At 38.7% G+C, this 27,068-nt stretch overlaps 1 protein-coding gene across 2 annotated transcripts in view; it reads left to right on the top strand.

Moving 5' to 3' along the window:
* The first annotated feature begins 5,746 nt into the window (after positions 1 to 5,746).
* The window catches only part of SRL (sarcalumenin), a 68,265-nt gene continuing 46,943 nt past the window's right edge, over positions 5,747 to 27,068 (top strand). Inside the window, exon 1 of one of the 2 annotated variants that reach the window (XM_074279999.1) lies at positions 5,747 to 5,832. In XM_074279999.1, the coding sequence (XP_074136100.1) occupies positions 5,772 to 5,832 (61 nt within the window). In that variant the 5' untranslated portion in view covers positions 5,747 to 5,771. The remainder of the gene's footprint in view (positions 5,833 to 27,068) is intronic. The other variant, XM_074279998.1, reaches the window with a different exon arrangement.

Raw genomic sequence — 27,068 nt, 5'->3', positions numbered from 1 at the left:
ACGGAATTAGTAATATAAAGGAAAACAATATTGAAAGATTTCAGAACTCTGGTTGATGTCTCCAGTTGTGAATGAAGAGGACTGAAATTGGTGAAACCATGCTCTGTATGTGTGTGTGTCTCTGTCTCTTTTGTTACTTATCCTTTCTCTATATCCCCAGTTCCATTTCTCTTTTGCATTTCATCTTCATAGTCTCTCTCATGCTTGCTCCCTTGTACACCATCTCTCTCGCACTTTCTCAGATATTTCCAGATGGGGACAAATACAAACCCTCAAGAATCTGAAATATTGTGATGCTTCCAAGATTCAAATTAGTCCCACTTGAGCCCAGGGTTGCCTTTTTGTAATGACCCAACTTACAGGTTCCACTAGATTTTTTAGTGTGAAGGACAGGAAAATGATCTAATATCACCTTGTCATTTTAAAGATGAAGGCTGCCTCTTCCACTATGAAATACCACTGCCAGTTTCTGAAATACTTGGTCTTTCTTGAAACTGGTAAGTCTTGTGGGTGAGTTCATGGTCAATAGTTATGTTCAGAGGACTTTGCAGACTGGACAGTTCAATAGCAATTCCATTGTCCAAGGCATATCTTCCCTTTTGCCAAACATTCCCTCAAACAATACTTTGTGAAATACTATTGTGTAAAATATGTTAGAATCTTTGAGCTTTTCCTAGGAACTAGCCTGAATGACCTCTTTGCTTCTTGTTTTCTTGGCCTAAATTCCATCTTTCCTTTCTTCTCAAGCTTATTGAATCTATCCCCTTTTCTCTGCTTCTTTCTTCCTTTGTCCTGGCTACTTGTCACCCACTTGCCCTACAATATTTGGAGTATATCTCCAGCTACCCCTCCCCACTCCTTGGTTTCTCTCTCATCTGTCTTGATCGCTTCTCTGTCTCTGACCTGCTGAGTTGCAGTTTTCTTCTGTTGATTGACAAGGGCCGGTGCTGATTCAGGGGAGAGAGTTGGGCTGGGGAGCGGGGTGCATACATAACCCTATATCTCGCAGCTGTGGGAAGGAATGAGCTTCCCAAAGTCTTTCTCTCTCCCCTTTCCTATTTTGTGACAAGAGTCGAAGGGCACCAGCTGAGAATTTTCTTGAATTAGGGTGAGGCCTCAAATAATCCTCAGTTCATCTTCTGGCATACTTTTAGAGAAGTGGATCACGGAATTAGGCCTGAGTTCTAATCTTGCTCTTGGTATTAATTTGTTGTGTGATCTTGGAAAATACATTCCACCTCTCTGAGTAGCAATTTCTTCCTGAAGAAGACTTCGGTAGAACTAGACATCTGATTTCATTAGCAGAGCATCACATAAAATCTTCTCTGAAAGAATTTAGGTATATCTGCATTGAGCAGGGGAAGGATACACATAAAGCTGATGGAATAAAAATATTAGAGTTAAAGATACTTTAGAAAGCTAGTCCATTCATCTCACTTTACAGATGAAGAAACAGGCCTAGAGTGGCAAGGAAGTGCTGCAGAGTCACAATATGTATAATGGCATCAGTAATAGCATCAGTAATATAAAGGAAAATAATATTGAAAGATTTCAGAACTCTGATTGATGTCGTCTTCAATCGTGAGTCCAGAGGACTGAAGTTGTTGAAATCATGCTTTCTGGTCTCTGGGCAGAAGGTAGTGAACAGCAGATGAAGAATGAGGTACATATTTTCAGATGTGACCAACATATTATTTGATATACACATTTCTTACAAAGGGGAGTTCTGTTTAAGGAATAAAGGGGAATCATGAAAAAAAGAACAGTGATTTTTTTTAAAGAGCATAAGAAGAAAATTTAAAAGTGGCTTATAGTAATTAGGATACTGATGATTTTAGATAATATCAGTTTGTAAAAGACTTATTTATTTAGCATTGTTTCCTCTGATGTTCAAATGCTTGGTAATAAGAATGATCCAAGTTTAAGAATCAGCAGCTCGCAATTAAAATAAAGGTAAAGAGACAATGAATTCATTTGTAGAGGACAATGTTTAGTTGATCTAGCTAACTACAAAGTCATGACTGAAGGGAGGAAAATAAGAAAAAGGGATAACATAATTGGCAGAGAAGAGGAGAGACTAAGTTATGGTGAGAATGAAAAATAGATTTAGAATGAATGAGGCAAAGGGAAAGATGGAAAGACAATAGATTCATTTTAGAAAAAAGAATTTTAGAGTTTGAGATAATACATGTAGAATAGTTTTGGATGACCTTTGAGGTCTAAAGAGTGGGTATGTCCTTTGGTATCTGATATAAACTTCTGAGAGGTTAAGGTGTTTAAAGAGATATCAAAATAAATTTTGAAATCTCCACCAAGATTTCAGCATTGGTCAATACAGAAGTATCATATCCTCTTTTCATGAATTATATTTCAGAATAGAAGACAATTCTGCAAATGGTAATGGCAAGCTGCATGTGAGCAAGGAAGAACTCTTAGACTTATGAAGAGGTAGTTTTAGTCAGTAAGGCAAATAAATAGCCCATAAGTATTGTCAAACCACTGGTAAAAGTAAAAAATAAAATAAAACCCCCAAAGTGAAAAATCTTTACCATTGTATAATATTTTATACTTTTTCAAATACTCTTCTAAATGATCTCATTTAATTCTCAAAACAGTCCTAAAGGAGTAGACTAAACAGACCAGTGTATTGGAAAGAATACTGGAGTGAAAGTCAGAAGACTTGGGTTTGAGTCTGTTCCTGGAAACTTATCCTGCTCAGAAACCTTCAATGGTTTCCTACTGTCTATAGAATCAAATACAAACTCCTTCTCTGAGTGTTTAAGGTCTTTTATGATTTGTTCTATCCTACCTTTCCAACCCTATTTCATATTACTCCTTTTCACTTACTATTATAGCCAACTAGGGCTTTCAGTTTTTCTTTCTAAAATGACCATTCTATCCACTGGTTCCCATTCATTCACTATGGCTGCCTATCATGACAGGAATGCATTCCTTTCCTCTCTATTTCTTTCACAAGCTTTCCCTATAAGGTCTTACCAAGGTGCCATCTCCTCTTTAAGTTCTCCATGATCCCCTCAAGTGTTAGCACTAGCTCACTCCTCAGATTTTCCTAGAGCACCTTAATCTTTCTCTACCTTTTATTATAGTTATTTATATATATGCTATATCTTTGTAGGACCCCTCTTCCCATATGAGGACATATCTTAGAATACAGATGATAAAAGTTCACAAAAATAATAATAATGGTTGACATTTACATAGAGCTTTAATGTTTGCAAAGCACTTTATAAACATTATCTCACTTAGGTTTTGCAGTATCCCCAGGAACTGAGTACTATTTTTATTTTCATTATATAAGGAAATTGAGGAAATTTATAAGGAAATAGGTAAGAATTTAAGGATAGATTTAAGCATAAAGCCTTCTGATTCTAGGTACCCTGTTGAATTCACTGCAAAAGGTGAAATCTGAGGGTGTGTCTTGTAAAGAGATGCACTGGGGTGCACAGGAAGAGTCTCTTTTAACTTCCTCATCCCCTTCTTTAGAATTACAGAATGGCAGAACTAAAGAGGGACTTCAGGGATAATCAAGTTCAACCCTCTTATTTTACAGATGAAGAAATCAGGGCCCCAACAAAGAATGACTTTGGCCAAGGTCATCACTAATTTCTGACTAGGGCTCACCACCAACTAAATCTCAATTCAAACCCATTTATCCCATCTAAGCTATAGACAGGACCTCTTGTCTCCCTCAGATTTGTGCTCTTCTGGCTTTTTCTATTCCTAAGAACAAATCTCTCTCATGTGCCTTTGTACATTTTGTCCTCCATCTCCTGTCTCATTCTTGTTCCCAGATACCCCTAGTGATATCCTGCTTTCCCTTAGACAAGCTGGTGTCTGCTTCCCGCCCAGCTTCTGAAACCTGGCTCACAGAGGACATCACATGCTCTTATTATGACAGCATCAGACAGCACTTTGCAGAGGTGATGGAACACCAACTTGTTCCTTCGACATAAGGAAGGAATCTCGTATTGGCTCTTTGGTACTGGACTCATTCCCTCTTTTTGCCACTTTCCAAAGACTTTAGCCTACATAGCAACATCAAGAATTCCTAGTTTGGTTAACCCCATAGTGTCTCCCATCTAGCATTCTCTCCTCAAAAGGAACATCAAGGGACAAATAAGAAGCTTGTTCTCTCTAATTAATCTCAACAGCAAGCATCCCTAATTTTTCTTAATTATTAATTCTGGTCTGCCATCCCTGAGTTTATTTTGAATGCCTTTCTATTTCTAGACCAAACTACCTCTTAGGAGTGACAGGTAGTACATCTATAATGTGTTAAAACAAAATGGGACTTCCTTTAATTTGTTCTAAAATTTAAAAAACATTATCCTAAAATAACCTCTTCAAACTGAGGCCCAGACAGGGTAAAAAAAATATCTGAAGTCATACCAGTTAGTGGAAGAACTGGGATAATAGCACAAATTTTGAGTGTCTAGTGGTTTCTCTATGACCTCACCTTGCTTTTCCTACATCCATCTTTTTCTCATTTCTTTGTTTTAAGGTTTTATATAAATTTCATTTTAAGGCTCTTGTCCTTGAACTCCTCAGGCTACTCTGGAACCACAGAATGTTTTAGATCTGGAAGCAATAGCTTGGTGCATTAGAAGCACTCCTGGATCTTGAGTCAGAGGCTCTGGATTCATATTTGTACTATGCTGTTTCTACCCGTGTGACCTTGAACAAATCACCTAGTTCTTCATTTCCTCGTCTGTAACGCAACCTTTCAGGACATTTACTTCTGAGTTCCATTACTTTTGGGCATTGTCTGCGTGATCTAAAATAATAAACTTAATAAAATTAAATTTGATAATAATTTACCTTTTATGGAGCATTTGCAAAATTATTATTCTTTTGATTCTCATGTCAACCCTATGAAACAGGCATGGCTGGGATTATTATCTGCTTTTGGGAGAGGAGGATGCTAAAATTCATAGAAATCATGTCACTCTTCAAGGTAATAAGTTAGTAGTAGATTGTAAACTCCTGAGGTCAGTCAGGCAATCAATCAGCATTAAGTGCCTGCTATGTGCCAGGTACTGCTGAGTGGGATGTAAAGATGAAAAGGAGGGAATCCCTATTCTTAAGGAGCTGATATTCTCACAGGGGAACAACATGAATCTGCATAAAACATTTTATCAGTCTTAGTTTTGCTCTTCTGGAAGACTCCAGCTTCAAAGCTAAAATGATAATCTAATTCAGCATTCCTTGTTACAGAAGAGGAAACTGAGCTCCAGAAAATAGAGTTCACTTTTCCAATGTTCACATCTAGTTAATGTCTGAATAAAGATCGGAACCCCTGCCCCTGTACTCCCAGTCCTGAAGAAACCGTTTTTCATTACACCATAAAGAGACCACTTTGTATTAGTTGTTTATTATTTTCACTTTCCCCAAGGTAGAAGCAAAGCCTGGTCAGTTCTAAGTCTGGGCTTACCCTTCTCTCTCTCCCAACTCATCCCTCATGGTGGTGGAAGGCAAGTCACTTTCATATAGGCTCACACTACCCCTTGGAAGTGGAAGACAAATCTAGGGGTCTTATATCCTGGATCCAAGTATCACCTCCCCACCCCCTAACAAAGAAAAGAGGGAACTTTGAGGGCTTTTCTGTGGCCAGGCAGATTTCCCCGACACATTGGCTTGGTTGTCCTAGTGACTGTGTGACCCTTCTCCCTCCTCTTTCTTCCCCCCCCTCCCCATTGCCTGACACCATATAAATAGAGGCACAGAGCAACTGGGAGCTCTTGGCAGTCACCATGAGGACGCTGGCTCTGCTCTGCTGCTGCATGGCTTCTCTCCTGCTCTCAGGGAAAGCAGGTATGACCCTTTGGGTGGGAGGCATTAGGTGGCCGGACAGAGTGGGGTTTGGGCACCTTAGTAAATGGGAAAAGTTGGAAAGATAAATTTGTTTGTCCCTGATCCACCCCTTCTTACCCCCTATCTCCCAACTTTCACTCTGAAAGCCGTTTCTGGTTTCTTCATGTCAAATTTTCCTAGCTGGCTGGTTTCACCTAGCCATCACCCTTTTACCCCTGAGTCTGAGGTGGCAGAGGAAGGATTTAGTACTGGGAGAATTGTGGGAAGCAGTTTGGGGAATAAGGGTATGGTGATGGGGGTGGGGAGGAAGTTCTAAAAGGAGCCATCTCCCTGATCTCAGGCCAGACCTTGGAGGGGGCATACATACAGGATGGGATTGGGAATGGAAGTGCAGCCCGGGTAGTGATGAACTCTAGAGGGCCTCTAAAGGAAATCCCTCAAATCTTAGAATTGGAAGGGGTTTTAAAGGTCACCCATTTCAAACACACACTCAGTGATCTTAAGAGATGGTGGCAGGAAACTCCAGATGCCTTTATGCTTTTTTTATAGGACTGGGATCAAGCAGGGACAGAATCATAGATAGAGAAAGAGACAGTGATTGTGAGAGAATCAAGACTGAGTTTGGAATAAGGTCTGGCCTGGGGTCAGGAGTGGGACTGAAAAGGGGTCCAGAGCTGTCACTTTTCTTTTGACATCTCAGCATTTTGTGTGGTTGAGAAGGTAGCTTGGGTTACAGCATGGAAGTTATTTATAGGCTGTGGAGAGGACACTGGATCAGTTTGCTCCCCCTCCCTGGGCCCTGATGCAGGAATGGTTGGGGTTAGGCTTCTCTAAGCCATGCTCCCAGGAGTGCAATGAGCTGCTTCGGGGGCTGGCTCAGGATCCCCATGACCATTTTGGCTTTTCAGAATTGGGCAGCTCCAGTCTAGGCCCAAGCTTGCTATGCTGTACTAGCAGGGACATTCAAGGACCTGAGCTCTGAGCTTCTTGTGTCACCCCGAATCTGTTTCTTACTGGTAGACAGTTACAGTTAGAAGTGGAATGTAACCAGGGCAGACCTGATGGAGGAGCACCCCTCCCCAGGCCTAGAGAGGTGGGGAAGGGGCCTGCAGACCTCAGCATGTGTTGCTGGGCCCTGCCCTTGTCTGCCCTTGAGTTAATTTGGTCTCCCTGGGGCTGCAACGGCAGAAGCTGCTGCGTATTCCAGGCGGCTGTCAGGTGGCTAAGTATGGAAACAGCCTGGTAATTGGATCCTGAGCCCCAAGCTGCTGCCACCACCCCTACTCTCCCTGGCTCTCCCCTGCTTTGGCCTCTTCCCCCCACCCTGCTGGGCCACAGCTGCTGCCTCCCCTGCACTGTCACAGGGGCCAGGGGGCCGGGGAGTTTTAGCCTTTTAAGGATATCCTTTATCCTTCCTTCTAACAAAGGGGCTTGAACCCTATGGGCACTGGTATCTCACTGATCTCAATGGGTGGGCAGTCAGGATTCTCTCCATAGGCTCTTGTCTTTTTCTATCCTTCACAGAAAGAGGATAAAAGGAAGATGATCTTTCTCTTTTCACTGGAGACTCTTCTGTCTTGTTCATACCTGGTTTCAGAAATCTCCTGATAGAGATGTCTTGTCTTAGTTCCAAAGAAGGACAGCTCCCAATTGGGCAGGAATTATGAATTCCGCCTTCTTAGAATGAGACACAAACATCCAGCCTCTTAGTGACTTAGTGTGTTTCATTGTCCTCTTCAATGACAAATTTCACTTCTAGAATAGTGACTCTTCCTCTACCTCCAAATGGGAGATACTGCCCCCAGAATGATTTTGCTCCCTCCCCAAACAGCCGCTGATTATATCCCTGGATTGATGCCCTTCTTGGTGGATTCCACCATCCAGATGGCAACTCTCTCTCTTAAGTTCTATCTTCTGAATGGTAGCTCTTCTCTTCCATCTTTGGCTGGATTATATATTTCCATGATAAATTTCACCTCATTCTTATGACAAATTACATATCCTTATCCCAACCCCGATCCAATTTTGCTCATCTATCTTAGAGTATTCTAATTTTACTGTCCCCAGTAGGTGGACTTATGGTGACAGAATCAAGAAGAATGAGAAGGAAGCAGATTATCCTTTTTTAAGCCCTGTTCCTTCCTCATGGAGTGAGGTTTCCAAGAAAATCTCTTTGATCTCAACATATATGCTCTTAATCACTCTGGGCAAAGCTCTTTGGATGGGCTGGGGGTCTCTCCTTTTATAAGCCCCTCTTTGAAGGCTTAATATAAGGTCGATATCATCTGGTAGATATCTGGCTTTTCTACCCAGAATGCCCTTAGAAAAAGCAGTCCAGTTAATCTGAGCCAGATCCACATCAACATACCACTTTGCTTCTATAAAATTTTTAATATTGTTGCCCACTTTCCTCAAGGATGATCCTTTGCTCATTTTTATTTCAACGATCTGACTTAGTGGAGGATTTAATGTCCCTCTAAAATACATAAGAATCAAAATCCAAGAGGTAAAAAGCTCCTCAGATGTAAATTAGCCCAAATATCAATTTATAAGTGGGGAGACATGTCAAGCCCTAAAAACAGTTTTTAAAGAGAGGAAAGAGATGATCACACAGCCTTTCACCTTGATTTCTCTCCTTCTTAGATGAGGTCTGAGGAGGCATTCTACAAATCCATACAGAAATTCTGTAGTAATTATCCAGACTGTGGGGATGGGGAAGAGGGCACACATCTATTGTGCAGCATTACTCAGGGATCATGGCAAAGAATGATGCTTTCAGTTATCTGTCTCTTCATGGGCTTCCTGTGGGGGCAGAAGTTATCCTATCCTGTCACCATAGTGTCAAGAACTCTTATTTGATCTGCTCTGGCAGTGTTGGGCCCTCATTACTCCAAAGGTAACAACCCTCCTTGAAAGCTTGTGGTTACAGTCAGTGAACTCTTTAGGGTTTCTGATGATTCCCAGAAAGTGGCTATCTGTCATTCATAGTGACCTTCTTAGTGGTATACAGCCCCACTACTTGCTACATATATAATAGGAAGGTATGCTGAAAGGATGAGACCCTGCCCAAGTCTCATCCCCAATCTATATTTAAAGGGCCTTTTTTCATTTCCTGTAAAACCAGTGATGAAAGGGCTGATCAATCTAGTATATATTATGGATCATATTCCAATTATAGAATCCCTTTACTTCTTCCTTTCCCTTCTCCCGCCCCGACACCAAAGATCAGAGAATACCACGCATGATTGGGCCAGCTTGATCCTGAAGCAAACCAAAGCTCTTTAAGTTGTATTTTCTTTCTTCCTTTTTCTTTTCTTTCTTTTTTTTTTTCCCCCTGAGGCTAGGGTTAAGTGACTTGCCCAGGGTCACACAGCCAGGAAGTGTTAAGTGTCTGAGGTCAAATTTGAACTCGGGTCCTCCTGAATTCAGGGCTGGTGCTCTATCCACTGCACCACCTAGCTGCCCCTTCTTTCTTCCTTTTTAAATATCTAGAGGTGTGTAAACTAACTTGATCATCAGATATTAATTCATCATAATGGAATCATAGAACAAAGACTTTCAGAAGTAGAAGGATTTTTAGAACTTAGAATATACACCCAATAGAATATAAAACGGCAGAGCTGAAAGGGGCCATAGACCTCAGAATGTCAGAACTAAAAGGAGTACATAGTATTTAGATCTGGAAAGCTAAACAAGCCTCATAGAATTTTAGAACTAGAAGAGTTCTTAGAACAATATTCAAGATGTTCAGAACCTTAAAGTTCATCTAGTTGGATTCTCTCATTTTATAGGAAATTGTAATTGACTTGCTCAGTCATACAACTAGTGAGTAGTAGAATCCAGACTATTACCTAGATCATTTGATTATTCCTGATCTAGGGGATTTTCCAAGATGCTTTCTACAGACTAATTACTAACATGAAAAACAATGCTTTGTTTTTAAAGTAGGGAAAGGGTTTATTGTATGCATACAAGTGTCTCAGTTTAATTTGAAAGCCACTTTTATCAATGGATATTCTTTCATATTGTCTATTCAGAAGAGAAGGAAGTTCTATTAAGTCATAAAAGATTCAAGTAGGATGACAAGGTCAAACCTGGGAGAGTTAGACTTAAGGCAATAATCTAATAAATTTATTTATAAGCTTATAAGTATGTTGCCATGGATATATGGCAAACTGAAACATTAATGAACTTTTTGGGTTGGGAGGATTAATTGGGTGTTTATGCTTTGAGAATCAGAAAAGATGGGTTTGGGCAGATCATAGATCTGTTTAAGCTTAGATTTGGGACAAGAAGATACATGGGATTTAATGGAAGAAGAGATAGGTGCTCTGGGAAGTTTGGAGTTTTGACCTAAGTAGCTAGAATGGAGAATAACATGTTGATTAGGGAGGTAATTTCTATTTGCAATCCCAACTCTTCTGATGTGAAGAAACTGGATATAAAAATCATGCATTAATCCAAGGGAAATTTGTGATATATTGTGGTTTAAATTTGACTGTATTAAGAGGACTTGCATATCTTTCCATCACTTTTATCTTTTCCAACTGCAGTTACATGACACTTGTTATGTTGTATAGGAATTCTGAGATGTTGCTATCCTCTCAATTTGGGATCATCACATTGAAGAATTTAATTTGATGAACTGAGCTGCTTTCTGGATATTTTTCTCTAAGCCAGGATTTCTTCACCAGGAGATCAATGAACTCCCAACATGAATAGATTTCTAGGATCTGTGATCTTGAATGGAAAAAATATATTTTTATTTTATATATTATATTTTGACTTAAAATTAATATATCTTTTAATTAAGAATTTTAAAAAAATTAATAATAGCTTTTTATTTTCAAAATATGTACAAAGATAGTTTTCGGCATTTACCCTTGTAAAATCTTGCATTCCATATTTTTTCTCCCTCCCTTCCCTTCACCTCTCTTCCCTTGACAGCAAGTAATTCAATGAAGGTTAAATGTGCAATTCTTCTAAACATATTTCCATATTTATCTTGTTGCACAAGAAAAATCTGATCAAAAAGGAAAAAAAAAAGGGAAAGGGGGAAAAAACAATCAAATAATAGCAAAAAAGCTGAAAAGACTTCAATTAAGAATTAAAACAAAATTTTTGCTGAAAAAGTCCATAGTCTTCACCAAACTTCCACAGGAGATTATGACTCTTAAAAAAGGTTTACTCTCTGCTTTAAGGAGAGGGCTATACCTTTTCTTACCTACCCTAGATACCTAGAGGTATCTTTGGATCAGGACAGAGGAAGGCTGATGGTCAGATAATTAACCTACTACTCTAGAAATCCAACAGAGATTGAATGAAATTAGGTGAATCAACATGTATGTTAAAGTTGAAAGGCACTTTAGATCAATTATAATTTATATTTAAGTAGTGCTTTAAAGCACCTTCACGACAATCCAGTGAAGAAAGTATTACAAATATTATTATCCCCATTTTACAGATGAGGAAACCGAATGTGTTAGAGGTTAAATGTCTTGAACATAAACACATAGTTATCTGGTAATTGTCCAAGCTGGAACATCTTCAAGTCTAACACTGTTTCCAATACATCACACTACTTCTGTAACAGGCATTTTTAACCTTCTTTTGTGTGATAGACCGTTCAGTAATCTGAAGTTTATGGATCCCTTCTTAGAATAATGGTGCTGCTGCTGTTTTTTGATGTATAAAATAAAATACATAGATTACAAAGGAAAGAAATTATATTAAAATATAGTTATCCAAATATTTTTTTAAAAGCCAGTTTATGGACACAGGTTAAGAATTTCTGCTAAAAGCCCTTTTTGTGGTGTCAAAGAACTGAAAATTGGATGTCTCTCAGTGATAGTATATGAATGTAATGGAATATCATTGTTCAATTAAAAAATGACAAGAAGGCTGATTTCAGAAAAGCCTGGAAAAACTTACATGAACTGATGAATAGTGAGGTGAGCAGAACCAAGAGGACATTGTACACAGCAACAACAAGATTATGTGATGATCAATTGTGATAGACTTGGATCTTTTCAATAGTGAAATGATTCAAGGCAATTCCAATAGATGTGTGATGGACAGTGTCTTTCACATCTAGAGAAAGAACTATGGAGACTGAATGTGGATCAAAGCATATCATTTTCACCTTTTGTTGTTGTTGTTTATTTCCTGTTTTTTTTTTTCTTAAGGTTTTTTTTCCTTTTTGATCTGATTTTTCTTGTGCAGCACAAGGAAATATGTTTAGAGGAACTGCCCATGTTTAACTTATATTGAATTGCTTGCTATCTGTGGGAGGAGGTAGGTGGAAGGAGGGATAAAAATTTGGAACACAAGATTATGCAAAGGTGAATATTGAAAACTATTTTTGCATGTATTTGGAAAAATTTTAAAAAGCCACAAAAAAAAGAATTTCTGCTAAAACATAGCTATTAAGCTTATCCAAATTCCTCATTTTATATAGGAGAAAACTGAGGTCCAGAGATGGGAAATGACTTCTTTAAGGGCACACAACTAATTAGTGGCAAAGCTGGAGTTGAAAACTAGATTTTCTGACTTTGTCCAGTGTTCTTTCCACTATATCAAGCTATTAATGAACTGAAGTAGAAATTATGGTGCAAAGCCCCCCATTTTATGTCATTTTCCATTTTGTGGCACCATTCCCCTTCTGCTAAGTACAGTAATCTAAAATCCTTATGCTGTACCTTTTTTCTCTAATTTTCTACCAAATTTTGCTAATAAGAGACTAGAAATTTATTCAAACTGAATTCCAGGAACCTGATAATTGTTTAAAATGTTACCTTCCTGAAAAATTTCTTTTCAGGGGAAAACATTTTAAATGAAAGGAAATTTGAAATTTGAAAATGGAATTCTAGGCAGTAGGTCCTTTTTAAAAATAGAATGTTTTATTTTTATTTTTAAATTGTATTTTATTTTTCCAAATACATGCAAAGAAAGTTTTCAATATTCACCTTTGTAAAACCTTGTGTTCCAAAGTTTTCTCCTTCTCCTTCTTCCTTTCCCTTCCCCAAGATAGCAAGCAATCTGATATAGGTTAAATGAGTGCAATTCTTCTAGCATATTTTCATATTATCTATGCTGAGCAAAAAAAAAAAAAAATCAAATGAAAGGGGGAAAAAATGAAAAAGAAAAAACCCTCAAGCAAACAAAAAACATCAAAGAAGATGAAAATGCTATGCTTTGAAACACATTCAGATTTCATAGTTTTCTCTTTGGCACTTACCATCACAAGTGTATTGGAATTGCCAGGCAGTGGGTCTTGAAGAGAGGCGTTTTGGGGCAAGAGATGTTAAACATACTTCTGGCCAGGAACCAGATTAAAATATATTTGGAAATACTTAACAAAATAAATAAAAATACAATTCCACATGGATAATATTAATATGTGGCTTTCTAAATCAGCATACACCCCATAGAACATGTATGTTTTAATGACCTCATTTCAATTTGAGTTTGGCACCACTATTTGAAGGATGGGGAGCCAATTATGTTAGGTTTATACCTACGATAAAACCTTGGGCTTCTTATCCATACCATAGGCATCCTAGGTTTAGGAGGAAATAATAGAAAAAGCCCTTGGGCTACTGAAAGGAGGGCTTGGCTTTGACCTACAGAGAGGTCAACTGTGGGGCCAGCTGCAGAGCTTCCCTGTCTCCTAGGGGCTCAGCCTGATGAAAGGTGAGAACCCTGAAGGCCCTAACACCTCCCCAGCTTAGGAATCCTGATCTCTATTGCTTCCCAGCCCTGGAGAGGGGTCGAGGGCAGAGTGCAGTAAGCCATGAGGGGGTTAGATGGGGACAAAGTCCAGGTCTGGGCTAGCAGTGATCCTGCTATCAGGAAAGTCCCTGTTTCTTGCTGCCCAGTGGATTGAAGACTAAATTCTCTTCCTCTTTTGTGGCAAGTCTGTTCAGGTGCTAATAATTGAGTCTCAATAATAATTGAGTCTCACCTTCCCTCCCCCCCTTTTATTCAGAGTAAAATCATTCCTGAATTTACTTAGGTTCTGTTACCTCATTTCTGGTTGGGATGTGAGACCCTGGCTTAGGGTCTTCAAATTGAACAGTGCCTTCACAAGTTCCTTTGACTAAGCTATTCTGGGGGTGTCGGACAGAGGGATGGGCCATTCACACCTTCTATTTGGAGACATGTACAGTAATTCCCTTCCCCCCTCCCTAATCTCTCATGGAGTGGGTGACACAGAGAAAGAGACAGTTCCCGGGAAGCGGAATTGTAGAATAATGTGTCCTCAGTGACCTGACTTTTTTGTAACCCTTTCTAGGCCATAGGTTTCTTTCTTTTTCTCCTGCGGTTGGGTGTGCCAGGCTGTCTCTATGAGGAAAATATGAGGTTGTGGGCACTGGGAGAGCATCTTCTGCCTGGCACTGCCCCTGGACTGGGACACTGCCAGTTGCCTATCTTCCCTGAGATAACGTCAGTGAGACCATGGGGGAAGTATAATCAGTGTTGCTCTAATGAGCTCCAAACACGGGCATAGAGAGATTTCAGGTGGGACGCTGGCCAAGGCAGCCTCCTCACCATCTCATTCCAAGGGTATTAAAAGATTGAGGGAGACCTCTTCTCATATAACCTGCTGCAAAAGATCCTTACCAACCTCCACCTCAGAGAATGGGACCCAGGCCCTGCTGACCCCATCTCAAAGTTCACCCTATCTGCCTTGTCTTCGTTCAGCAAACATGAAATGTGAGACAAGTTAGTATAATGGAAAGAACAGTAAACTTGGACTACAGGACCACTTGGGTTCAAGCCCCAGCAGCATTATTTAATTTACTATGTAATCTTGGGTATGTCATTTAAGACACAGCCTCAAAGGGGATCATCATATTTGGGCTTCCAGTCTCACGAGATTGTTGTGTGAGAATAATGTTGTGAAAAATACCACAAAAATGTGTGCTATTATTAATTAGGTACTTATTGAGTGTCTACTATGTGTCCCACCAAGAACATAAGAGACATAGAAAATATGGCTCTTGTCTAGTTAGATCAGATATCAATTAACATAATTGGAGAAAGAAACATTCACATGCAGACTCAACGAGCCATGGAATGTTAAAATTGTACTGGAATGTTAGAACCTTAGAGATTATCCAGTTCAATCCATTCATGTAATGGGTAGAGAAACTGTAGCCCAAAATATGAGAGGAAATTAAGATCCCCAAAGGTTAAATGGTTTGACCAAGGTCACATAGTTAGGGATAGGGCTAAGATTAGAATCTATTTCTGCTGCTACCTTATCCTGTGCTTCCCTCCACACCCCCTCCTCTCATGCCTGCCTAATTAAATGTGAATATGTAGAACTATAATGAAACTGGGAAACTAGGGCTTTCCCCAAGGCATGAAAAAAATTTAGAGGGTGCAGAAATTTGAAATTACATTTTAAAAGATTATGCAATTTCAAAATTTGTTACATTTACATTATGACAGTATTTTCACTCTTTCAGAAGTGTAGCAACTAGTTAACAAGAATAATTAAAGTGGAAACTGGGGTAACTCATTTTCTCCAAACTTTATTGGTCTAAATGAGTTTTTCCCTGGTTAGGTCCTGCCCTAACCTTTCTTGAGTAGCTTTCTCAACAGTGATCTATCTCACAGTAATCCAAGGTCTCCCTCGTGGGCTAGGATTAGGGTGTCTCCCCTCCCCAGATTTATGTCAGTGCATGTCCCCCATGTTTAATTTCAAAATACATTTATTGCAGCTGGATCCAGTTGTTATTTGGTGTTTCTTCCCCTGGGGTACCGAAATGGCTATTTACAGCTCTGGTTATGAGGATAGATTACAAATGTGCTAGGAATTCAGAGATGGGACAGAGTACTTGTGGGGGTGGGGTTGGTCAGAATAGTCCTTTTGGAGGAGCTGAGTACCCAAGGCAGGGAGGAGGAAGAATTTAGTGAACAAATTGTTTTCTTGACACAGACCAAGCTTAGGGGATTTTCTCTCCTGTTACTTAGGGTCCAATTACCCTCCTCTATAAATCATTCCAATATTTATTGGGTGTATAAGTGATGTGGTTAGGTTGAATGAAGTGCTGAGCTTGGAGTCAGGAAACCTGGGGTCTGACATTTACTAGTTATATGGCTGAGAAAAATCACATAACTTCTACGTAACTCAGGCAATTCCTTATGACATCTACCAAGGTATAAATGACTGCTAGCTTTTTTTTTTTTTTTTTTTTTTTTTTTTTTTTGGTAAAGCACAAGTTTCTCACACGAAAGAGATCTACTATGTGCAAAAACACTGCGGGGATACAGAAATGATATAAGACATGCTTTTAAGGAGTTTATTAATATAGTTGGAGTTTATTAATATAGTATATATTAATACACATGAAAAGGTTACTATCCATAAAGGCAGAATATAAATAGATATATAATAAGTGCTTAATAAATGTGTAGAATTGACTTGCATGTTGAAAACCAAATGTGTTATTATAGTAAAAATCCAAATTTATGTTTTATAATATAAAACACTTCTTTTTATTCCTCTTTTACTCATGAGGAAATTGAGTATAACCAGTATTAGAGCTGAGATTGGAACTTGAGTCTTCTGTATAGACATTAGGTGGTATAAATACTTTCATTCAGAGGAAGTCAATATTACTATCCTTTACACTGATTTTGGAAGCCTTCACAGAAGAGACAGTATTTGAATTAGGCCTTGAAAATGGGTAGGATTTTAAAAGACTGAAATAAGGGAGTGAGTTCCCTATGAGATAGGATGTTAGGAAGTAAGGCAAGGGATGTGAGAAAGTTCAAGGTGTAGAATCTGTAGATAAGTAAAGATATAAATTTGGTTATGAAAGGCAGTAGCAGGTGTGCCACTCACTTAAGCCTCAGTTTCCTCATCTGTAAGATAAGGATGATAATATTTGCATTTTTTATTTCAGAAAGTTGTTGTGCCTACTTTGCAAATCTTTAATTGTTAGAGAAATGTTTAATCTATATTGTATTGCTTGCTGTGTTAGTTAAGAAGTGGGGAAGAGGGAAGGAAGGGAGAAAAATTTGGAATACAAAGTTTTGCAAAGGTGAATGTTGAAAATTATTTGAAAAAAATAAAATTTATTTAAAAAATTTTTACAAAAAGAAAAAAAAAAAGAAATATAATAAGACCGTAGGTAGATTGGGGCCAAATTGGGAAGAATCTAAAATTATAGGCTAAGTGGCAATTTCCCTGATCCCTTTCCCTATAGGGACTTTTTTCTAAGAGACCTCACCCTTTCTGACATATCCATCTACAGAAGTCTAAAGCTTCTACCCTGCAAACTACAACAGGTGCAGGGAAAGCCGGGCCTGGAGTTGAGTCTGCAGGAAGTATGTTGTTGCTGGGAATTCAGCCCAACAAAAAGGCCCTGTAAGGGGGAGGGGGAATCCTGAGGTTTGGAAGCCCCCTTCCCATCCTAGGAGTAGGGAGGGCAATTCCACCCCTAAGCCAGTTACAGCCAGACTTTCTGTTTTTGGCATTTTTCCAAGATGTTGCTTAGTAAATAAGCTAGCTCAATTGTTTCTCATAGAACTTTCCTGAGAGCTTGTATCAGGGTGGAATCAATAGGCAGTATATTAACCCACCTATGTAAATTATACATTTACATAGTTGATTTTCCAATAATTTTCAAATTGATTTTTAAGAATCATCACTACTCTTAACATACTTCACATCTAGAAAATGTCATTGCAAACTTCATGTTTTTGTTGCCTAGAGCAGGGCTCTCCAGCCATAAAAATATGGCTTTCTAATATACTTCTATCCCGGTTCCTGAATAGCGTTAGCACTTGGAAGATGTTGAGAAAGCAGTTTGATAGAAAGAACATTGGATTAGAAGTCCAAAGAACTGGATTTAAGTTCTGGTCTTAAAACTTATTAGCTGGAAAAGTTAGGCTTAAATTTCTTTAGCCTTAGTTTTCTCATCTCTAAGATGGACATAAATCATCTCACTTTGCATCATTTTATCTTAAAGAGTTTCCCCCTTTCTCCACTATTTTTGCCAGCCTTTTAGGTGGGGTGGAAAGGAAGCATAAGCAGAAGCAAGAGTAATTTCTCTTTCACATTTTGTTTAGGGATTCTACTATCAGCATATTTTTCTTTCTCAAAAAATAAAAAAGATTGGGGAGTTCAAGCTAAAATGAAAAATTTGTGAATCTGGCTTTTAAGGTTCTCCATAATCAGGCTTCTATTCACTTTTCCAAGGTAAATCGCACTCCAGCCAATTCCCTGTATATTCTGTTGTTATTTCTGCCTCCAAAACTTTGCTTATGCTATTCCCAACCAACAATGACTATTTCCCTTTTAATTTTTAATTTTATTTTTCAAATACATGCAAAAATAGTTTTCAGCATTCACCTTTGTAAAACTTTATGTTTCAATTTTTCCTTCCTCCCCTCCCTTCCCAAGGGAGCAAGCAATCCAATGTAGGTTACTTTTTCCCTTTCTTCTCTGAGATTTCATAATACTGTTCATGTCATTCATTCTATTTACTGTACATGATCTAGTATAGTTAGTTATAATAAATCAAATCAAGAAGAATTTATTCAGTCTCAAATGCAGGCAGGTTAAGAACAATATGCAAACAATTGTGTACAAACAAGCAACATGCAGGATAAAGTGGAGATGGTTTCAGAGGAGAGGCATTAGCATTCAGAAGAACCAGAATTGGTTTCTTGCAGAAAGTGGGATTTGAAGGAAGCTAAGAAAGTTAAGAGGTAGAGATGAAGAAGAGAATTTCAGAAATGGGGGACAATCATTGAAAATGCCCATAGTTGGGAGATAGAGCATCTTGTTCAAGAAACAGCAAGGGGGCCAGGGTCTTTGGTTTACAGATTCTGTGTCTGTGTGTGTAGTTCAGAAGACTGGGAAGATAGGAAGGGACCAGGTTATAAAAGACTTTAAAAGTCAGAGGATTTATGTTTGATCTTGAAGACAATAGGGAGCCAGAGTTTATTAAACAAGGGAAAGACATGGCCAGACAAGCAGTTTAGGAAGATGACTTTAATAATTGAAGAGTGGACTGGAATGGTGAGAGACAAGGCAGGACAACCAACCAGCATATAATTTCAATAGATCAGGCAAGAAATGATGAGGGCCTGTATCAGGATGTAAACAGTTTTAAAGTAGAGATATTTTGAAAATAGAATTGGTAGGATTTGACTACAGATTGGATTGGGGTGGGGAGAGAATGATAAATTGGTGATGATATTTATGTTGTGATCTTGGGTAACTAGGAGGAAGACTAGAAAAAAATTAGGATTTGAGGGGGAGAGATGAGTTCAGTTTTGGACTTTTTGAGTTTGAGAAATCTATTAAGCTCTTGGAAATTTGAGACCCCAGGTCAGGAGAGAAGTTATTTCTGAATAAATAGGTATAAGAATTTTCAGCATTTAGAAAATAGTTAGGGGCAGCTAGGTGGCACAGTGGATAGAGCACCAGCCTTGAATTCAGGAGGACCTGAGTTCAAATCTGGTCTCAGACACTTAACACTTCCTAGCTGTGTGACCCTGGGCAAGTCACTTAACCCCAGCCTCAAAAAAAAAAAAAAAAAAAAAGAGAGAGAGAAAATAGTTAAATGCATGGGGCTGTTGAGATCACTAAATGAAAAGTATAAAGTGAGAAGTGAAAAGAACCCAAGACAGTTCTTTGGGGGATACCAGGTATAATTTGGATAAAGATTCAGTAAAGGAGACTGAGAAGGAATGGTCAGACAGGTAGGAGGAAAACCAGGAGAGAACAGTATCTTTCTTTAAGGATTATAAAGTACTTAATATACGTTATGTTATATATTATCTGCAAAATAACACTGGGAAATGAGGTGACATTATTACTCTCATTTTATTGATGAGAAAACAGGTAGTAAGTATCTGAGGAAGGATTCCAGCTCAGGTTTTTCTGATATCAAATTAAGTGATCCATCTCCTACACTACCTTGCTGACTTTATCCTTTTATAGTTATCTTTTCATGTATGTGTTGTGTCCCTAACGCAAGCAATACTAGATTGTAAGTTCCTCAAGAGTAGGTTTTATATTTTCTTTGTATTCTTCTGCAGTGCCTTTATGTATGGATATGAGTATGGATACATGGAAGATGCACAAGAGGCAGTCTGATGGAAAGAACATTGGACTTGAAATCAAAACACTTGGACTCAAGTTTTGTTATTGACATTTATTTGCAGCATGACACTGGACAAGTATAGCTTAAATTTTCTAAGTCTCAGTTTCCTTAGCTTTAAAATGAACATTGAAGTGTTATTGCAAATAAAGTGGTAAAGTTTTAAAAACTTCCTAAGCCCCTTTATATAAATATGAGCTATTATAGAATATAAGAACTACAGATAGATCGATCATTCGGTATTATGAGATACTTCTTCCCATTTTATTGATGATGAAAGAACTATTAATTGAATGAGTAGGAATGAATAAATAGGGGGAATACATCAGTCAACTACTAAGGATTTATTTAGTATCTACTAAATGCTAGACTCTTTGCCATGATAAGATCATCTCCTTAGAATACAAAAGGGACTGGTGGGCCCAGAAAACAAGGGATTCCTGTATGACAGAGAATGTAGGCTGAATATAAATGGCATCGATGCCGGTCAGTACCTGGCTTAGAGAGAGGACCTTTTCCTAGAAGTCATTATTAGAGCTTCTGAAAGAAAGGCTTAGACTTACTTCTAATTTGAGATATCCCATGGAGAGATACAGACAATAGGGCATCAAAAAAGTAAGACAATTAATTTTTAAAAAATTTAATAAATACTTATATAGCCTTAAATTATATATATATATATATATATATATATATATGTGTGTGTGTGTGTGTGTGTGTGTGTGTGTGTGTGTGTGTGTATTTACACTCACACACATATAGGGATTGAATTTGTGATTTCACCAGTGCAAGGAATTACCAAGGGAGGAAACTCTTTCTCTCAATGTAGATTGTCTCCTTTTTCAAAACTTAGTTTCAGAGAGTAGCCTAAAGAACAGAAGTAATGTCAATTCAGGGTTTTACAGCCAATATGTGTTAGATGTGAGTCTTAAACTCATCAAGACAAGATGCTTCTCTTAGTAAATAATACTTTTGTCTTTACATGAGTCATTTTTCTTTCTTTTTCCTCCCCCTTCCTCACTGAACTCTTCGTTGTGACAAAGAAAAATAATAAAAAACATACCTGACAAGATATTTAATATTGCATACTATCAGTCTTCCATTTCTTTGTGTGACAGAAGTTTAGAGTTTATCTGTGAAAGTGTACTCATTTTTGAGGAAAATTAACTTTTTCACAACGTTGCAGTTGATAGTAAGCAAAATTGACATTAAACAATTTAAGTGCTCTGGAAAACTCTTGTGCTATTAGAAATAGGGAAATCAGTGCTTAGAATCAACACTTATTTTGTGGAACCTGAAACTTTTGTGTGAGGAACCACAAACTAATTTGGACAAAAGTTGTGGGCATGAAATCAAGTTTCTCCTTGGGATTCTCATTTGCATAACCATCTTCAAGGCACCCTGGCATTTGAATGAGATGTTGAGGGTGGGTTTGTGGTATAGGTGCTCAGGAAAAGAGTTTCATTCTACAGGATAAAGAGCCAACTTGGCAACACTAGGCCAGGAGTAAGTGTTTCCACTGGCAGCTTGACCAGTAGGTGAAGGATGGAGAAGGCAGCAGCTGTTGTTAGAGAGACTCAGTTCAGTTGAGGTCAATAGTCATTGACCCTGTCTTCTGAGAAAATAATGATACCTTACATTTCTTTAACATTTTGTATTTTAAGAAGAGCTTTTGGGATCGCCAATTTCAAGTCTGAAAAGACCTTGAAGATCATCCCCAGCCCCCTCATTTCCCAGATAAGGAAACTGAGGATTTGAGAAACTGACCTGCCTAAGGTCATATGGCAGAGGTGCGACTTGAAAACGCAGGTCCTCTCATTCCAGATGCAGAATTCTTTCCATAATACCATAATGATGCCTCACTGTGATTTAATCTTATCCTCACAATAGGTCAGGAGCGTAGGTATTGTACACAGTCACTATGTGAGGGAACAGATGTTGAGAGTAGATTCAAGTTAGAAGATGAATTGGGATCATCACTTCTCCCGATTTCATGCTCTTTGCCACCAAAATGAGAAACTTATTCTTTCTCCCTTCTCTGTACAACTTCTTATTTCCCCAAAGTCTCTGTGGATTGAGCTCCTTGTTCCTTACTACTCATCCCCCTTTGGCTTTTTTGTGCTTTTCCCATGACACATAGTGTTGCCCCTTTCTGCCTGGTTTCAGCCACTTGGCATGTAGAGCAATAGCTGCTGCTGAAACAAGATAACTACCAATATGTATGTATATATCGGACTTTATATATATATATGTATATATATATTTTTTTTACCATGTTTAACATATATTGGATCACTTTCCATCTAGGGGTGGAGGTGAGGAGAAGGGGGGGGAAATTGGAACACAGAGTTTTGCAACGGTTAATATAGAAAAATTATCTATCCATACCTTTTGAAAATTAAAAAGCTTTAATTAAAAAAAAGTTTTAGCCTGACCAAAAAAAAAAAAAAAAAAAGCTGCTGCTGAGAATGCCTAAGATTGGTATCCTCGTTTCCTTTCCCCTTTCTGCCCATACCTCACTCTGGCAGGGTTGCAGGGTGGGCTTCCAAAAATGTCCACCGTTGCCTGCTATAGCAGCAGGCCAGTGATCAGGAATGGGACATACTGGGGCAGCTCTGAGAGGAAGAAGAAAATTTGGCAACCTGAGGCCTTGAGGATGGACTGAAGTCCAGAACCTTATGCTCAGGAAAGGTGTACACCAAATTAGAATGACCGCATGCTCTGATTTTCTGGAGGGGGGTGGGTCTGCATGGACAAATAAATGCTTATTTCATTCTTATTATACATGATACTTCATCTTCTTTGCTCTTGGTACTAACTATTCTTTAAGCCTGAAATACACTCCATCTCTGGCTCTTAGAAGGTCTTGTTTCCTTCAATACTCAACTCTTGACTTCCATGTGAAATGCTTACTGGTTCCCTCAGCATCTTACTGCTTCCCTTCCAAAAGCTACTTTGTATTTATTATGTATTCATTCTGTATATGCTTATTTATGCACATGTTTCCCTAATGGAAGATAGGCTCTTTGGGGGGGGGGGGCACAGACTATTTCATTTTTGTCTTTGTATCCCTGATAACCAGCACAATGACTAACTTAATAAAAGCTTGTTAATTGATCCTATTGTGAAGTCCCTAGGAGAGAGTTCTTCACATTTCAAATCTTAAAGAAGTGAAAGAGGATGGCAATGAGAGTAATCAGGCCTAATCAGTGGAAAATCTGAATTAAAGATCATTAGCTATTAGCTATCAGTTTCCTGTTCCCACTCTCTCTAACTCCAGCAGTTCATGCTGGTTGATTTCTTTAGAATCAATCATTAAGCACTCTTTGCCACAAAAGAAATCTTTTCTGTGGAGGATTCAAAGGAGACTTAGTTCCCGCCTTCCAGAAATATTTTTTTTAAAAATAGTAATAGCTTTTTATTTTTCAAAGTACATGCAAAGATAGTTTTCAACATTCACCCTTGCAAAACCTTGTGTTCTGGAATAAATTCTTTTGAGAAAGATGGATATAGATATAAAAAGGTGACTAAATGAAGCAGGCATCCCAAGGTAAATGCCAAAAGAGGGCTCATGACAGTGAATGCTACAGGGGAGAGGAAGGAGAGATTTCAGTACACTGGGAGGACTTTGCAGAGGAAGGGAAATGAACTGAAGAGATCACTCTTGAGCCAGAGACTTTGAAGGACTGGAAACCCTCCTTTCAGCCCCTTCAGCATCAAGGACCATGGCCCTTAATCCTGGCCCAGGTCTGAGAAGCTGACCCCTCCCAGCTGTACCTCCCCAACCAACTTCACTCTTCTGGGCCTTAGGACATTAGAGAAGTCTCCCCAGGTGAGAGATCCTCTGTCTATCTAGGTTCTAGTAGGATTCAAAGAATCCATCTACAAAGAAAGGGGTACTGGGCATTGAATTAGAGATCCAAGTTCGAATCTCTGCTCTGCTACTTATTATCAGTCAAATGATCTTGGGTAAGTCATTCACTTCTGCCCCTTTTCTAGCTTTTAACTAATTCTTGCACTGCTTAACCCCTAGGATTGTTGTGAGGAAAGGATTTTGTAAAACTGTGAAGTGCTATGTGAGCTATTATTAGTGGGCATTCCAGATGGAGGGGCCCTCTGGGTGGAGAGAGCAGTGTGAGCAAAGGCACTGCCACTTTTGGCCAGGATGTCCTGGAGAACACATCTTTTATTCATATTTTCTATGGTGGGAATTTGGGGTCCATGACAAGTCTTCTCTGCCTGCAAGACTAACAGAGAAGGACAGATTGGATAGGGAGAAAGAGAGTATGTGTTCGTTCCCGTCTCTTAGCCTTTATCTTTGGCTCTAATATTTCTTCTTTCCAGGGGGAATCCTCTACAGGGCAGGAGAGATGGCCTGCTATGGCCTTCTCCTTGGCAGCAGAGGGGAGAAGTGCTCTAAGGGAAGAAAGGAACTCATTACCCTAGCAATCCTTGGGTGGTGAGACCCCTATCTGGTTTCAGTATGTTGAAGGGATGAGATTAAATAAAGAGAACTCTGGGACTAAGTGACGCTGGCTTTTATGAGAGAAAAGCTGTTCACTTATTTAACGATCTGAGAGATGCTTCTCCTTGGGGTTAAGGCAAAGGGGACACTTGAGGACAATCCTCTGGAGAGAGATTCAATCCATGAGTGAGTTTAGAGAGAAGGAACCTGAGTGTCAGGCTCAGTCTGTGATGCTACTGAATTTTGTGTAGAAAGTGGTCCAGTGATGCTTGAAAAACATATCAGAGACATTTATACAGTTATTTTTGGTCTCCAGTGCCTGCTGTGGCAAATTAATAAATATTTGCTTGCTTAATCTTAGGGATGCAGACTAAATTAGGATACACTTCAGGGGCTTCATATTAGTTTACTCTGGAGGAGGTCCTGGAGGTTATAGATTTGTCTGCAGTGTTCTATAACCCTCCCTTTCACTACTTCTTGACTCAAATTGAGCTGATCTATTATCAGATGATACTAGAGGCTTTGAGACCAGAGTTTTGACATTCAGTCTGTGAATATTTTAGATCTCTAGACTGATTTGCTATAGTATAGACTCTAGTTCAGAGACAACAAAACTTTTCCAATTTTTTTGGTGACTTAAATTTTTAAAATGTAAATAGTATTTTATTTTTTCTAATTACATGTAAAGATAGTTCTCAACATTTTTAATAACATTTTTGAGTTTTAAATCCCCCCCTTTCTCTGCTCTTCCTGCTTCCTAAGATGGCAAGCAATCTGGTAGAAGTTATACATGTTCAGTTAAATGCATTTCCATATTAGTCATTTGTGAAAAAAAGAAAATAGTACAAAAGAAAAAAAAAAACAAAGAAAGTAGAAATGGAGTGCTTCCATCTTCATTCAGATTCTATTAGTTCTTTTTTTGGATGTGGACCGAATTTTCCATCATGAGTCTTTTGGAATGGTGGAGGCCTTAAATTGAAGAAACTTTCTCCTGGGTAAATCTTTCTATGGTCCTTCCTTATTCCCTTGTCTACTACTGATCATGGTCTGCTCACAACTAATCCTACAAAATTCAAGGGAACTTGAGCTGGTTTCTATGCCTTAGGGAACAGAATAGGATCCTACTAGGATCAGAGCTAGAAGGGATCTTAAGGGTCATTTAGTCCAATCCTCTGTCTTTATCTATTCACATATAGGAATAGAACCAGAGGAATCACTAGATCTCATTTCTCACTACCACATGGTCACAATAGTGAAAAGTTTTTGCCAGGGCAGAGAATTTCAGGACAAAGCCAATATATACCCTGAATCATATCAATCAGCTTCTTTTTCTAGTATGCCACATCTTGTCATTGCAAACAAACAAACAAAAGAACCCCAAAAAACAACAACAACAATTATGGGACCAAGAGGTCTCAGGGAAAGGGCAAAAAATGAACATAGAGTTTGTATATCTGAGCCTCATCTTGGATATACTAGAATAATAATAACTAATATTTATGTAATGCTCTAAAGTTTACAAAATGTGTTACATACATTATCTAATTTGGAAAGGAAAAATCAGATCATATACAAGTTTATACCAACCCCCCTCCCACTCCAGCTCCTTCCCTTAGCTCTGACCTTCCTCTCTGTTGGGGAGGGAACAGGAATCTACAGGGACTGAGGAATGGGTAGCCTTATATGGCCTTCTCCTTGGCAGCTGAGTATCAAGCTGCCCAAAGAGAAGAACACATAAGCTCAGCAGCCCTTGGGTGGTGAGAGTTTTGGCACATCACAGTATATGCTCTATCCAACATTCTGGGTGAACTTCCCACCAATCATACCCTTCCACCCCTGACTTTGTCAATTTGTGTTCTGATTAGAAGCCGGTGGAAGTAGTAGAGATAGGAGGGATTATAGGGGCACAGGATTTAGACCTGGAAGAGATCTTAAACATGAGCTAGTCTAGTTCCAATGCTTTGTATATATCAATCAATAATTCTATTAATCTATCAACAAGCATTTATTAGGTATCTGCTACATAACAAACACTATCCTAAGTGGAAGAATTTTTATATTATAAAAAGAAAAAGAAAAATAATCCCTGCCCTCAATGAACTTACATTCTATTGGGAGATCAACATGTTTCTCTTTTTCCAAGCATGGGATCCTTGGATCTCCCTAGAGCCTCTATTGGGAAGAAGGGCCAAGAACAATCTTCTTTCATTATCCAGATTTCTTTCACCTCCCCCATCCATTTCTTTTCTGATCTCATTTTTTTGTGATGAATTTCCCAATTTGAATGTAAGCTTCTTAAGGAAGGAAAGAAGCATTTAGCAAGCACCTTTTTGTGCCAGGTATTGAGTAAAACACTTTACAAATATAATAACATTTGATTTTCACAATATCTCTGGGAGGTAGGTTCTATTATTATCCTTTATAGTTGAGGAAATAGAGGTGGCCTGTCAGAGGGTAAGTTCTTTGCCCAAGGTCACAAAGATAGTGTCTGAGCCTATATTTGCACTCTGGTCTTCCTGACTTAGGGCCCAGAGCTCCATCCATCACACTACCTGGAGGGTGGGGATTGTCTTACTTTTTGTTTTTATTTGTACTCCCAGCATTTAACACAGTGTCTGGCTCATAGTGAGAGCTAAAAAAATGTT

The sequence above is a fragment of the Sminthopsis crassicaudata genome, chromosome 1, assembly GCF_048593235.1.
Source record: "Sminthopsis crassicaudata isolate SCR6 chromosome 1, ASM4859323v1, whole genome shotgun sequence".
Lineage (NCBI taxonomy): Eukaryota > Metazoa > Chordata > Mammalia > Dasyuromorphia > Dasyuridae > Sminthopsis > Sminthopsis crassicaudata.
The sequence above is the reverse complement of the archived record's forward strand: the minus strand, read 5'-3'. Positions and strand labels throughout refer to the sequence as shown.